This window comes from Haemaphysalis longicornis, unplaced genomic scaffold (assembly GCF_048455015.1).
Source record: "Haemaphysalis longicornis isolate Haplotype H1 unplaced genomic scaffold, Haemaphysalis longicornis Haplotype H1 scaffold_12, whole genome shotgun sequence".
In the NCBI taxonomy this organism is placed as follows: Eukaryota; Metazoa; Arthropoda; class Arachnida; order Ixodida; family Ixodidae; genus Haemaphysalis; species Haemaphysalis longicornis.
Window position 1 is genome coordinate 24,757,960 of NW_027526225.1, and position 15,883 is coordinate 24,773,842.

At 52.0% G+C, this 15,883-nt stretch overlaps 1 protein-coding gene across 1 annotated transcript in view; it reads right to left on the minus strand.

The window, feature by feature from the left end:
• The window catches only part of LOC144161894 (phospholipid-transporting ATPase ABCA3-like), a 93,188-nt gene extending 79,315 nt beyond the window's left edge, over window positions 1-13,873 (minus strand). Inside the window, exon 1 of the mRNA XM_077692456.1 lies at window positions 13,734-13,873. Within this exon, the coding sequence (XP_077548582.1) occupies window positions 13,734-13,758 (25 nt within the window). The 5' untranslated portion in view covers window positions 13,759-13,873. The remainder of the gene's footprint in view (window positions 1-13,733) is intronic.
• Between the last annotated feature and the right edge of the window lie 2,010 nt (window positions 13,874-15,883).

Here is a 15,883-nt window from a genome sequence, read left to right on the forward strand (position 1 = left end):
TCCCCGCTGTGACGCCGTCAACCCCTCTGCCCAGCATGACTGTACACCAATGTGCAAATTGTGCCAGCAACCCCACCTTACCGCCAGCAAGGAGTGTTCGAAACGAGTCCTGCCCACGCCCGCTCCGAAACGAGTGATCTCAACCACCATGAAGACTGGCCACAGAGATATGCACCAAAACAAGGTGAGCTGGTCAGCCATAGTTGCGCATCCTCCCACTGCTCACACCTTCCCACCCCTGCCCACCACTAACTCTGCTCACACCCCAAAATTCCTCCCTACCACAAACACTTTCCCTATCTCCGCCACTCCCGAAATCACCCTGTCCTCCCAACTCCAGCAAACGCTACAAACACTACAACAACAATGCATGCAGCTCAGCCAACGCCTTGATGCCCTAGAAGACACAGCCCGCGGCCTAGCCTCCCGCACTCCATCTGAACCTTCCATAGACGCCATAGTAGAAAAGGTCTCAGAACGCCTCATTCCCATTATCGACCAGCGCATCACCCAAGCCCTCGAAGCCTTCCAAGCCAAACTAGCATCCACCCTAGAGCCCCTGCAACCACTCATGGAGTCGATCAACATTCGAGTCGCGCAACTCGAAGAAATGGCCGAAATTGCCCCTGCTCCCCAACCGCAAACGAAGAAAGCCAAATTCCAACAGCAACAGTCCTCCCCACCCCCTGTCTGTAACGATGGGAACTGATTTCCAGGATTTCACAATCTACCAATGGAACTGCCGGTCATTCAAAAACAAGAAAAATCAGCTAGCCCTATACATTTCCCCAAGTCCTCCTCAGGTCATCGCCCTACAAGAGGCTGACACCCCCAACCCATCACTTCGAGGATATGCCACTTACACACAAGACCCCCTGCACCGCACTGCAACGTTAGTGGCAGAGCACCTTACCGCGCAAGAACATCACCTCGCCTCCCCCATCGCACACACTTTTATAGAGGTTCTTCCTGAACGACACTCTCACTCAAGTGTTTATATCCTCAATGTTTACAGTCCTCCGCCTACCTCACTTCACGCGATTGAGGCATTGATACATGACGCTAAGAAACAAGCATCCCGAAGTCCCTTCATCCTACTCGGTGATTTCAACGCTCCACATCACTGTTGGGGCTACGCACAAGCATCTAAAAGAGGCACCGCCCTTCTCCACGCTACCCAGCACCATGCCCTCACTCTATACAACGACCTCACCACCCCCACCAGGCTGGGTACGAGCGTCTCCCGTGACACCTCCCCTGACCTCACGTTTGCCAACAACGTCACTCGCCTGATGGCAACGAACCCAAGACACCCTGGGCAGTGATCACTATATTATCAAGATAACGACTAACCTCCGATGCACCACGCGCTCATTGGGGAAGGCTAGGATCACAAATTGGCCCGAATTCCGCAAGGACCCAACCACACTTCCCTCCATCACAGACAGCCTCGAAGATTGGACAGCAGCCCTGGAAGCCCTGGTCGAGAAACACACAAAAACTGTGCAACTCACCGATAAACACCCGGAGGCTGACACCCATCTGCTGCATATATGGGAAGCCCGCAGGGGCCTGGTCAAACGGTGGCAGAAACAAAAACACAACCGCACCCTCAAAAAACGCATCGCGAACATTACCCAGCAGGCTGTGCAGTATGCACACACCCTCACAGTACAAAATTGGCACTCTTTCTGCGACCAATTAAAGGGCACCCTCAGCACGAAGCGGACCTGGCACATCCTTCGCAAGCTCATCGGAGACAAGCCTACGCGCACCACCACCACCCACCAAATTAATCGCCTCATCCGAAACAGCGATCTACCCCCCCCCCAGAACTGCTCAACTCTCTCCGTGACCACCTCTTTGGGCACCAGACAACCTACCCCAAGCCCACTTCGGTCCTATATTCAGGCCCCACTAACGCCGCATTGGACAACCCCTTCACCACCGAGGAACTACGCCAGGCCCTCACCAAGCTTACTAGAAATACAACTCCTGGCCGCGATCGCATCACCAACAAGCTCCTTCGAAATCTCGACGACGAGGCCCAAGAATCTATACTGGATCTCTTTAACCACCACTGGCAAGCGGGCACGCTCCCTCCTCAATGGCGCCACTCCGACATTACTCCAATTCCTAAACCCAATAAGCCGATTGCACCCACTAACCTACGTCCCATATCCCTCACATCATGTCTCGGAAAGCTGCTGGAACATATGGTACACGCAAGACTCACTGCCCATCTGGAAAATAATGACCTCTTTCCGCACACCATGTTTGGCTTCCGTAACCACCTTTCCACACAAGACGTTCTTCTTCAGCTAAAAGAACAGGTCATAGACAACCTCAGCAAAATTCATCCCAGCGCAATCTTAGCTTTAGATGTACGTGGAGCCTTTGACAACGTCACCCATGAAGCCATCCTCAATGGGCTAAACACCACACGCTGCGGTCAACGCACCTTCGACTATGTACGGGCATTTTTATCCGACCGAACTGCCACAATCCGACTCGGATCATTGATCTCCCCAACGTTCTCCACACCCCCCAAGGGCACCCCACAAGGTTCTGTTATCTCCCCCTTATTGTTTAATATCGCCCTTCTAGACCTGCCTAAGCAGCTTTCCGGGATCCCTAACCTTCACCATGCTCTCTACGCGGATGATCTTACCATCTGGATCACCAAAGGATCACCCGGCACCCAGCAATCTGCTTTACAACAAGGGGTGGACACCGTCCTCAACTACCTAGCACCACGCGGCCTCACCTGTCACCACTCAAAATCAGCCCTTCTCGTCCTTCGTGCACGCACCCGTGGAAGACCCCCCGAACCGGCACCGGACCCTCAGGTCATGATTCACCAGGAACCTGTCCCGCAAGTGAAGACACTACGAATCCTGGGTGTAAGCTTCCACGCCGATGGATCTGGAAGGGCACTACTACCCCAACTACACTCCACAATATCGCAACTCGCCCACCTCATCCGTCGTATATGCATGCACAAACACGGTCTTAAAGAACAAGACACGTGTCAACTTGTGCAAGCATTACTGCTCAGCAGGCTTACATATGGCACTCCCTATGTCCAACTCCGACCCCTAGAACACTCCAAATTGGATGCTCTCATCCGTCGAGCCTACAAGATAGCCCTGGGACTACCGGCTTTCACTTCCACCAACAAGCTCCTTCAACTTGGCATACATAATTCGCTCTCCGAACTTATAGAAGCCCAAAGAACCAGCCAACTCTCTCGCCTTACGCTCACCCCCACAGGCCTCACAGTCCTCCAGAATTTAGGCCGTCCTACACCAGAACCCCACGAAGCACTACAGCCGATACCACCTCATATTCGGGCCACCATCAAAGTCACCCCCATTCCACGACATATGCATCCCGAGTACAACAAAGGACGTCGCAACGCTCGTGTTCACTACCTACATAAGAAGTACTCATCGGTCAACGACACCCGCTACACCGACATCGCTCACTCAACTTCCCACTCAACCCTAGTGGTCACCGACACCAACGGCACCTTATACACTGCGGCCACATACCGCCACCTCTTCCCATCTGCAGCGGAAGCTACTGCAATAGCCCTAGCAATGCATACAGCAACGTGCGACTACCTCACAATTATCACGGACTCGCAGCAAGCCTGTCGAAGATACCTCCTTGGAAGAATTCCTCCACCTGCCCTCAAGCTTCTACAAGCCGTAGTATCACCTCCTAACGTGACCATCGTTTGGACCCCAGGTCATGCCTCCCTCCCCGGGAACGAAGCAGTCCATGCTGCGGCGCGCGAACTTCACTTCCGGGCACTCCCGACGAGGCCGGGCGACTTGGACACCCTGACTGACACGCTACAGCCACTACCAGCCACCTACTCCGACATCTTAGCGCACTATCGCCACACCCGCCGAGAATACCTTCCCCCACACCCTGCACTCACCAACGAAGAATCCCGCATCTGGCGACGTCTCCAAACAAATACATTCTACAACGGCACCATCCTCTCCCATATCTCCCCCAGCCGTTTCACCTATAACTGCCGTGACTGCCACACCCCAGACACAACCCCCCACCTCGTATTCTTCTGCCCACACCACCCCTCCCCACTCCCCACACCTACTCTCGAGCAGTGGGAATGCGCGCTGACCAGCTCGGACCTGCAGGACCAGCAGAGCCTGATCCAGCGGGCCACCCGAGCAGCGACAGCACGCGGCTACCTGGACTAAGGCGGCCGCCCATCTGCTCTAAATATGTAAAATAAACGTTTGTTCCTCCTCCTCCGAACGAAACTCATGATAAATTCTCCGAGTAGAATTCATGACAGCCTTCTCTGTTTTTGAACCTTCTCTGCGTTCGGTGGCTGTTTTGCTGACTTGAGACGTCGTGACGAGTGTGGTGCAACGTGGCGTTACTCGAGCTCAAGTAGCGTCCAGTTTTAGGGGGGCGGAGTGTGGGAATCGTGGAGAACCGCGACCTGCGATCTCGAGCCAGCGCGCGCTTCGGGAGAGACGCTTGTGCGCTGAAACCGGTCCGGCGCTCCGCTGGTTCGTCGGCGTCCCCCGAGAGATGGCGCCACCGATGTGTGCGGGTATAGGCCTTATGCAAAATCTGCTGCCCTCTCGCGGCCACCGCGAGCGCGACCGCCATGTTCAAGGGCTCAACTGGAAAGCGGAGCATCGAACTGTAGCGAGTTCCCGGCGATCTATCGTTTCCTGTCGTCCAGGATGCCTACATACTGTTGTGTGCCATGTTGCACACAAAGTGGGAACAAGGATGCTCAAGGGGCAAAGGTAAGAATGCTAGAAGTCAAAGTATTAATGTTTATTGCGTGTCGCGCGCGCGTGTGTGCGTTCCGCGCGTGCGTGTCGCGCGCGCAGCGAATCGTATCCGTGTAAAATTCGTTCATGTAACAATGACAACAACAAATTGTGTCCGTGTGATATGAAAGGTGTTACCAAAGAACTGCCTGCTTGTCTCAATATGCCAGAAATATCTCGCGCTAACGCAGCGGCGATTGCGGACTATACTACTTCGGTGATCGGCGCGAACGCGACCTCGCGCTAACGCAGCGGCGATTGCGGACTACTACTTCGGTGATCGGCGCGAACGCGATCGAAGCTATAAAAAGAATTACAGCGAATGCTGAATGGAACGGCCAGCGCTCGTGCGTGTAATACTGATAAATTAGCGTTCGTGCTTGCTGGTCCGGTGTTTGAAATTATTTGATCCCTCGGAAGGCAGGAGTGTCAACTGGCTTGAACATAGAGGGTGAAACCGCTGTGTTTACATGCTTTGCGAGTTCAAGGCGAACGTCGCTGCTACAGTTCATGTCCGGACGTACTTTATGTACTGTTTGAAAGATTCCGTTCTTTACATTCTCACAACGAAGAGAAGTTTGCACGCGATGTAAGCATTCTGCGTTCACACCAAATGCAGGGCAAAATGAGTTCGAGTGGTCGCGTGAACGAACTCCGTGCCGAACAAAAACCATCGCTTGATCCGCGATTTTTCTTGCCATGAATGACGATTATCTGGCGAAAAGCACACGCAAAAAAAAAAAAAAACCCGCTGCGCAAAAAAAAGATGCCCTTCCAATGAAAAAAAGATACATGGAAAAAGACGCAGTTTAGGTACATTTATTGTATGCCTTAGTTCTGCAATTAGCGCAATAAATGATTATTGAGCATTTTCAGTGCATAATTGAGGAGGTAGAACGAAGGGGAGGAGGGGGTAGCTGTTTCGTAGACATTGTTCTCTGGGGTGTACCACGGTTGTACCCTCTCATTTTAGCAAGTATTTCTTTGCTACCTTCCTTAGGTGAACCTATCGTATAGTACTTGCGATTACAATCACCAAAATTAATCACCAACTGTGTTCCATCGTTTGTAATCTGCACATTCATTATCGTGGCAAGAATTCCTTAGTATTTATTTTTCATTCAAAACGCTTCCATCAATCGAAAATTTACTCTGCACCGGGCTGCAGCATTGCAGTGCTATTTGATTTCTGAAAAACGGGATTTTTTTTTTTTTTTGCGAGCGACTCAGGATTGCTGTTACAAAAACAAGCGCAAAGTTGAATTGCGGAAGAGCGAGCATTCGTCAATGTTTTTTCGCTTTCATAAGGACGATTTACCGCACTGTTTGTTGCAAAACACGATACCCCGGCGCTACTTGAACAAACAAAAGCCGTGAGCCAAATATTTATTGCATAAAATAAGAAACGCACAAGAAGTGAAACGGAACACGCGTGTTGCGGCTGCCCGAGCGACTGATTTTTCAATACTTCGATTTGCGTGCGGCACCATTGATGGCTCGGTAAGCTTTAGAATGTAATTCATTCTAGGCACCATTAAAGAACTTCTGCGCAAACTCAAAAGCACATACAAATAACAACAAACCAAGAGTACTTGTACCCGGCGCACCGTTTCGTCTTCATCGTCGGCAGGCAAACGCACGATTCGGTGGCGAACTTGTAACTGCGCTCCTGGTGCCGTTGCGATTGCGTTTTGGACGCGTAATATGTCTCCGCGAAGCCGGACGGGAACCGGGGCAACGCAGACAAGTCCACACACCATTCATCAGTCATTACGTGCGACAACACAGCACGAGACGTGCAGCGAGTCACCAAGAAGCGATAACACGCACGCGCAGCACCTTGTAGCACACGTATTCCCGACCGGCGCTATCCTTAAACATGGCGTCGAAGCGAGGATTCGATTCGGCTGCGACAGGGGGCAGCACTTTTGCATAAGGCCTATAGGCGCGCGGGCGGCGCGAGCGTGCGCGCAGGGGAGTCGGGAGAGTCTCGTCGGAGACCCGGTCGCGGCGAGATCGGCGGAACGCTGCGGTGGTGGATACATGCATCTCAGGTGGGAGCTTTGTTTGTCGCGCGCCGTGAGTGCCTGCCTCCCGTTCGCGGTCACGACCCGGACGGCGTGATTCGTGAACGCCGTCGAGCCTTGTGCTCGCATGCTTTGGGATTCCCCAAATAAACGGCTGTGCTTCGGCACTACTGTCTACTGTGTTCTCGTATCGGCGGACCTCGCTGGGCTGCCGTAGCCATGGGAGCCCGCGTGGTTGACACGCCGGGAGCTAGCGTGGTGGCTTACGCCAGGACTGGCTAGGTCGCCCCGAGGACCCCCTCATGTATATCCCACATGGCGCCCAACGTGGGGCTCGTCTTCAGACGAATTCGAGGTTGCTAGCTCCCCGAGAAATGCGTTGCTGCAGTCGTAGCCCGCTACCCTTTGTCCGGAAGACTTCGGACGAAACGCCTCGCGCCAGTCGGTTGCAGGCAGACAGTTAGGATGCCCGATACAGCCGTGACGGCAAATGTGTAAAACTTCCTACACGCACCAGGCGGTGCGTCAGAAGGATACCTCCGAGCACCGCAGTCGCGGCCCGCTTGCGAAACGGGAGATGCGTAGGCCTTGTTCCAACATTGCGGCGGGTCACCTTCCTCGTAGCGCCGTCCCCGCGCAGTCGCTTCGGCGGCGCCGGTTGAAGTTTCCCGCAGACGCGGCGGACACTACCGAGCGAGGGTGCGGTGTTTGGGAGTTCGCAAGCCTCACGATGAGCCCGCCGCTACTGCGCTTCGAGTCCGAGGCGGAGTGTTTGCCGATTTGACGCCTGACAAAGAGCGAGGGGGATCGCTGAAGAATCAGTCTCCTCTCGCTGCGGGGGGAAGCGGGAGCAATGGGACCGTTGTCTCCGCGCTTCCGGAGTGCGTGCGTCTCGATGCCGTGAAGTCTCCGCTCGAGATTGCGTTTAGGCAGTAAGAGCTTCGCGCGGCTCGGCAGCGGGCTCGTTGGTCGCGAGAGATCGCCAGTCTTAGTAGGAGACGGACTCTCAGGCGGCCTATACCGGTGATGTGCGCCCGTAAGCCGCTGGTATTGCGGTTGGCGCTGGCTCTACGGCAGCTTGTATTGCTGCGAGTGAGTTGCAGGAGCCCGCCTGCTTGATGCTGACGCAGCTTTGCCGACCAACGCACCAAGCCGAAATTACTCGGACGGGTGTTTCGATGCTGACCCCCCGTAATAGTCAGGCGAGCTGCCTCCAGGCGGGGGTGGCTGCTGGAGCACAGTTGCCGGACTCGTGGTTCCGCGAGCAAGCAAACGTGCAAGGGGGAGTACCCTCGGGCATGCAGCTTTCCGGCCAGTCACTGGAAATTGCGGAGTCCCGCTGCTCCCCACGTCAAGTTTGGGAATCGTTTAAACTGGACGGTGAGAGCGAGACCTGCAAACGGATATAACCGGGAGCCACGCCAGTCACCACTGCCACGGACAGCGAGGATGGCCTGCTGAACCACCGGCGGGACCGAGCGCGGCCCGCGGAGCTACCGCCAGTTGCTGCTCCGGCCTGCCGGGCGGCAGCCAACCGTTCGGGAGGACCTGCGGCCGAAGCGGCCACGGAACCCAGGAGGCGGCGGGATCTGGCGCCTACGCGAGCGGCGCGAGCCTTCACTCTTAATAAAAAAGGTCGTAAAAAGGTAGTAACGGCCGTATTTACTAACTCCTTACGAACCTTACTACCCCGCGGTTTTGTACGTAGGCTCTGGCACTAACAACGGCATGGTTAGTAAATTAACTGAGTATAGGAAGTGGTAGCACTAGATTAAGGTCGTGCTTATGACTAGGTTGTGCATGGCCAGTTAGTAAACGCGTGTAGCTCAGAAAAGTGCTATCGCTGGGACTTTACTAGTGGGGGTAGTGGTGCTTACTGCCTGCTTCGGTTAGTAATTTTGACAAGTGCTACATTTACTACCTCCAGTTACTAAGTACCTAGTGTATACTGGGACAAGTAACTTGTTAGTATTCCATTAGTGAATGCTCCGACCTTTTTTTTAAGAGTGTTCGGGCAGCCGCAGTGGGCGCGGCCGTTCCTGTTCCCGCCTCGAGCGGGGAGTGGGGGTCGCATCATGGCGCGACCCCGGCGTTCGTCGGCTGCGGCTGCAGGCTACCCCCGGGCCTGCCAACCTGCTGCGCTGCCCAACCGCGAGAGACGTGGAACCATTGCAATGTGTTTGCGGGTTTGTGAGGCGAGCATCGCGACGGCGGCATCGTGTGGCGAACTTTGGTGTGGAGTGGCGTTCGGTGGCTGTTTTGCTGACTTGAGACGTCGTGACGAGTGTGGTGCAACGTGGCGTTACTCGAGCTCAAGTGGCGTCCAGTTTTAGGGGGGCGGAGTGTGGGAATCGTGGAGAACCGCGACCTGCGATCCCGAGCCAGCGCGCGCTTCGGGAGAGACGCTTGTGCGCTGAAACCGGTCCGGCGCTCCGCTGGTTCGTCGGCGTCCCCCGAGAGATGGTGCCACCGATGTGTGCGGGTATAGGCGCGCGGGCGGCGCGAGTGTGCGCGCAGGGGAGTCGGGAGAGTCTCGTCGGAGACCCGGTCGGGGCGAGATCGGCGGAACGCGGCGGTGGTGGATACATGCATCTCAGGTGGGAGCTTTGTTTGTCGCGCGCCGTGAGTGCCTGCCTCCCGTTCGCGGTCGCTACCCGGACGGCGTGAACGCCGTCGAGCCTTGTGCTCGCATGCTTTGGGATTCCCCAAATAAACGGCTGTGCTTCGGCACTACTGTCTACTGTGTTCTCGTATCGGCGAACCTCGCTGGGCTGCCGTAGCCATGGGAGCCCGCGTGGTTGACACGCCGGGAGCTAGCGTGGTGGCTTACGCCAGGACTGGCTAAGTCGCCCCGAGGACCCCCTCATGTATATCCCACAAACTTCACAAGATTTCTAACTCAACTCCAAAGGCCACACTCAAGGGAAGTTTAGGTGAACAGCGGATAACACAAGGCACAGGCAGAAAATCAGACACGGGTACTGACTAGCAACCGTTTATTTTAACCGAAAAAAGTAAGTAGAGGTTTGCTAAAAAGCGTTATGCGCACATAGGAGCACTTTGGGTTTTTTTTTGTTTCACATGTGTCAGAAAAGCTACTCGATGCGCATAACGCTGCTTAGTCAACATCTACTTGCTTCCTTCCCTAATTACAAAAACTGTTGCTAATCAGCGGCCTTGTTTGTATTTTCTTCCTTTGCCTTATGTTAAGTGCTGTACCACCTTCACGTGCACCAACAACCAAGCTCAAAATCGTTTAACTGAAGTACTTTTTTCGAACGTATGAAAACTACCATGCCTGAATTTGCCCGTACGAATAACATTTTTCAGAGGGATGATGCACTCAATAGTGATTTACGTGAAAGTGTACTGTACTCATACGTGTGGGGGGAAAAATGGTATCGCGCTAAAGTAAGACAGCAGCACTCTTTTAACAGTGCGAATAAACCTACGTGACGTCGGAATTACAGTGCCAGGAATACCTGAGCCGGATATTTCACGTGCTCGTAAAGTTGTAAGCACTCAAATCGTTGTGAAAGACGCTGACAAACCAACCGCGCTTTCCTCAGTGTCCCTCGTTATGCAACACTGGCTCGGAGAAACTACAAAAATTTCAGCACTGGCTGTTCCACTGGCTGTTGCTGGTCTACTTCACGGCTTATATCTCGCATTTCCTCTAATTTTCCGCCGTCGTCGTCGCTGTGCACCAACCTCTTCTGTGCCTAAATATTTTGAACACTTTGGCGTTTCTTTTGAGTTTTGCGTGCGCGCGTTTCAAGAGCGACAATCTCAATGCCTTCCTTTCAACCAGACGACTGGACAACAAACGATTATAGCTTGAAAAACGCCCTGCCGACGTGAGCGCTTGCTTGCAGGCAGACAGCAGTGCCTTTAATTTTTGGCACAACAGCGGAACAAGACCCCTCAACGTTCCGGAGAATAAAAGAAAGAAACCAAGCCTGTGATATATCGAAAGACCGCTTAAGAGAACGCCAAGATCCGCCCCCTCGCCGGGTGACAGTGCGCCGCTATCGTCGCGTCGCCCGCGGTAAACGATTATGCGCAATTTTTCATCGCAACAAGCTTCGGTGAAAGTGGACAGGTTTTTCTAATTTTTGCAGCAGGAGATTGCTGGGAGAAAAGACTTTAGCCCAAAATAACTTACGAGAAGTCGGTGGTAAATGCTGCAGGATACCTTTAAGTATATCATGAAGTTTCGCCACCACAATTTTGCCCCCCTTTACGCATGTCTCTCGCCGATGTGTACCTACTCTTGCTATTTCCGGAGACTGCAGTGGTGTTCAGTCGATGTCTACCGTAATGTTGAACGAGGATCAGCACATCCAGTGACATACGCGTTCTTATGCGTGTAATGCATCACCGTGCCCATCCCGCGAGAATCATCACCGCCCTCCTTCTACCATGGGGTGCTATTCCAGAAGGACCGAGTTTGAGCGAAACTCTAACAAGGCGGACCAGTGGTTATAATTTTAAGCTAATGATAATATTTTGGGGCAGGGTTAAAACGTTTTAAAATGCGATTCATGCTATTTCCTGATCATTAAGGGGACGTAATCGGTCCAGGGCAGCACGCTCTAGGGATGCGCGACTACTGCGTGGCACAACATTCGGTGTGTTCTGTCTTTCCGCTGTTGCACTGGTGGCTACTAGGGGCAAGCAAATCCAACTACTTTACGTTATTGTACTTTTGCTTCATTAATACGTATTTCGCTACATAGGTGATTTTATTTTAGATTCCAGGCGTTCATATGAGCTTTTGTTTGAAATTTTTCTTCCTGAGAAATAGTTTCTGCCGTCGGTGCCTTACAGTGCAATAACGTGATAATGGCCGAGTGGCAAAAAAAGTAAACGGCTAATAGAAGCGCGCCACATTCTAAACAGTGCTTCTCGTATTACGTTATCAAAACCCTCCGCTTTTCGATACAAAAGTTCATCGGCGTGATTCGGTTTGCACTCGTGCTTTTAAGGCGACAGCCTGGCGATACGTATTAGCAACTTCTTTTCTAATACATCGTACTTGCGCGTTTTTCTTCGCTTTCGTTTCTATATCTTGACACTGATTACTTTGAACAGTGAACTTTGAACTTTGCTAATACGTGTTTGCATCAGTTTTTTTTATTTAATTTCTTCGTCTTAGTGTGCAAGCTGACTCCAAAACACCAAAGCCTCCGTACAATCGTAGTTCTGCGAGGGTAGTGTGCACCTATCCTACTCCCGCGACATCACGTTCACGCTCCACTCTTTACGAACTATTTTAAGAATGTTACTTTTCAAATTAACAGTGCTATAAATTTTGCAATTCGGGCACGCCAGTTCCTCGAAGCTCCCAATTACGGGCTGATCTCCGAAGTGGCTATGTGTTACGAAGGGGGGAGTAGCAAGAAGGGCATCAACTTTTCAGATTTTTTCGCTTTATTTTATTTTGAGCTTAACCGCTTTTCTTTAAAGAAGTGCTCCACAGTAGTTTTTTATAGAGTTCAATCCCCTCAAAAATGTCTCTTCCTTCGCTACCTCCCCACTCCCGCTTACTCTTAATTTGGTGTCACGCGCTTACTTTAATTCTTCGCTCTCCCCTTTACTCGCTTTCTAATCTGTGCTCCCTCCCATACGACTGTGACGCTGAACAAGACCCGTTGCAATGTGTAAAGGTTGCATCTGACAATTGGCACGTGCCTTTGATTCTATTGTAGCGAGGATAATGAGCAGATGCAATAGGTTATCAAGCTATCGGTGTATGCACCGTACCAGACTCAACCATGTGGAGAGGAAGGTAGGAACATGATCAATCCAGACGCGATATGCGCAAAAGACGCGTGAGGGTAAGAAGATGAACCCTGTAACGTGCGTGCGCGAGAAACAAGCTGTGTTATCTGAACGCTCGGACCTGCGTTCCTGTCGGCTTCACCCCTGCGAATAAAACACCTCAGCGGGCTATCGGTGCGTCGACTGCCTCTTTGACAGTATATGCAATACGTACAAGCTGCCAGTAACCTTCTCACAGGGAATTGGCTTCACGTAACGCCTCGAGGGAGTCTATCTGCAGCGCTGATGATAAACAAAACGCGCAGTCATGCAACGCTTCGTTCGAAAGCGTTTTGCGAGCAGACGATAACTGAAGCGCACGCTCCGGCTGCAGACGGTTTTACGCGCAATAGGAACCTGTGGTAGCCATGTCCGCCACTCAACCTAAAAGAAAAGGTGAGGTCTTGGAAATACGTCTTCACTGATCGTACTGCGCACAGACCGGTTGACGGTCGAGTGGTGGCGGTCGATGGTACGGTCGCCACCAACGCTTCTGTAGAAGCTTCGGTCGCGTAAAACCTACGGTCATGAAGCGAAGGCCGCCTCTTAGTCGTCGCAAACGGGGGTCTGTCGCCAGACGACTTCACAACCAATATACAACACTTTTCGAGAGCTAAAAAGGAGCTCAAAATTCCTCTTTCGTTTAAAAGACCTGTCCGGGTAGGAATACGCTTGCTACGGCGACCATAAAAATAAACCGCACAGCAGCAGCGGCCCTCACGGGCGTCCCGAGTTCAACTGTTCAACTCAGCCATGCAAAACCTTGCCGAGATTCCTCCGACTTCTAGTGTGAGTCAAACACACCCAGCCCATTCAAGGGCGCGGCATAAAAACCTAAGCCACAACCACCCATGGCGTCCACTTTGTGTGGGCGTAGCGTCGTAGCCAAGAAGTCATCATTTGATGCCCGCTTGCTGTGACAATAACTTAGCACAAAACAAAAATTAAGTACACATGCCACCGTCAGCCAATGCTGCCACACTCGCGTGGGTGTTCGCTCCTAACTGGAATTCAAAATGGTAGGAGCACACAGGAGACCAAGACGAAACGATTTTACCTCGGCAGCCTTCTTCTGACACCATGGAAACACATTCGATGACAAATGACACAACTTCAACGTTTAAAACGCACTCGCCAATGCTCAAACACGCTCTTGACACAGGACAATTTCTGAGCGCTCGCCGTGCACGCTCTAGCAAGCCGTTAACAAAAGCCATATTTGATTTCATGGTCGGGAGCAGGGCGCGTTCTATTCGCTACAGTGGACCCCTTTGATTACTTGGTTTGTGCTTGCGCAGAGCCACACTGGGACTACCCTCAAGCCAAGTAGGAAACATATTTCACTCGAAGAACAGCACACCGAAAAAAACGAACCGCCCCGCGCCGGGCATGGCGAACAGCCAGGCTGGGTATTTCAAACTAGCAGTGGGGTTATATAGCTTATGCTTGGGAATGAGTATTGCAGATCAATTTAAGATGGTGCTGCACGCGGAAGATAGCACAAGCCGTACTTTATCAACATAAGCGGCCTCAATACAGCGCGCCTAATATGCCAGGCGTGCTGCGCGAGATTCCGGCCGTTTGTCTGGAGGTGTATCGAATGTTCCACTATATCTAATTTCACACCCCAAGCAGCCGGAAAAACTCGGGATTAAGGGGAACTCGAGCCTTCTAGAATATGGCCCCTAATTTCTTCAAAACTGGCCCGAAGTGGCGGAAAATTTCAATGCTTTACACAGTCTAACAAAACGTGTGGCATATCAGATAAGCAACGAAGGGTACAAAGAATTCCGATAAATCATTTATTAAAGCACAGCTGTTTCCCCGTCGCGGGGAATATTACCTTCATTTGACCGGAGCTGCACTGTGTGCTTGCCAAAACATTGTGACCCAAAGGGCCAAGCGCTGCCCATGGCCACAACTACTAGCCGCAGCCGCGATGCTGGCTTGACGCGTGCGGTTTTCGCAGCTGAGTCGCCGCCTCACTACGTGACTCGCCGCTGGTATGCGAAATTGGTCACGGTGGAGAGCTAGGCCGGGACCTCTGTTCTCGGAGCGTTGCGCGTGATCTGGAGGGTTTGAGACCTCGTTGGCAAGCGGAAACTGCGTCTGACGCCACCTCGGATATCGCCCGGCGAGCTGCTTCACTGGAGAGGGTCCCAAATGCCAAGCGCGCGAAGCTAGCCCCCGACACTGATGAAGAGCCAGCCGTTCGGCTGGGAAAATGCAGGAAGCGGTAGTTCAATCATAGAAAAAGGTAGGCTTTGGACGAATAGTATAATAATTGCAGGTAAATTAAAGATTAACACTCTAATAACAAGACTTGATCAGGCTAAGCCACGCTTTCACTTTGGATATCCAGCATTGCAAATTGAAGTGTATTTGTCGAGCACCTGTTTTTGTTGACATTGCATAGGCGGCTTAAGTAAAAACCATTTTTATAATTGGTACCGTCGATAAAGCGCTGTTTAATTTATAAAGCTTGCAAAAAATAGTATGTGACATGCGCGGAGGCCACAAAATCTAGCAGCAGTGACCTGTCTTCGAGTAGCGATGTGATTGGGCGATGTCCAAGATCGCAAACGAAACTAGCTTTGGTTTGAGTTCATTAGAAAAATATGCTTCTAACCCGAAGTTATTCTAATTAGGCCTTCTCGATACTTCAGGAATCGGCATGCCGTGCTTAAGCAATGTTATTGGCTGTAGAATGCGTCAGATATGCCTGTGAGCGGCGCTTGTAATTGTAACCTGCACTAGCCGAGCGCGAACGCCCTCCTCGTCATCGGATAAGCTCAACTGCGAGGTGATTCGCCCCTACCTCTGAAGCTTCCCTGGCTTGTGCTTGTGCCATAAGAGGTGGTTTCGGTTGATTCGGCACTTTGCCGTCGGTGTTTTTTTAGTTTCGTAGCTGGAGCGCAAGAACTAGTTCCCTGTAGCTGTATGGCGGGGACACACGTGAGTGGTCTACAGCAACCTTTGGCTGGCTACGCATGACGAAAAAAATTCGGTGCAAATAAAAATATCAAGACTGAAATTGGAATGACTACGCTTTCTGCAAATTACCTGTGATAAAAGCACGCCGCTCCCGAATCTGGTGTAAAAGCTCCGGCTCTGATCAGTGGCTTATTCTACTGCTCGCGCATAACTAGGAAATTTTAAATCTCGGATTATAACATCGCTGAGCAGAAAATGATTAAATATTTCATA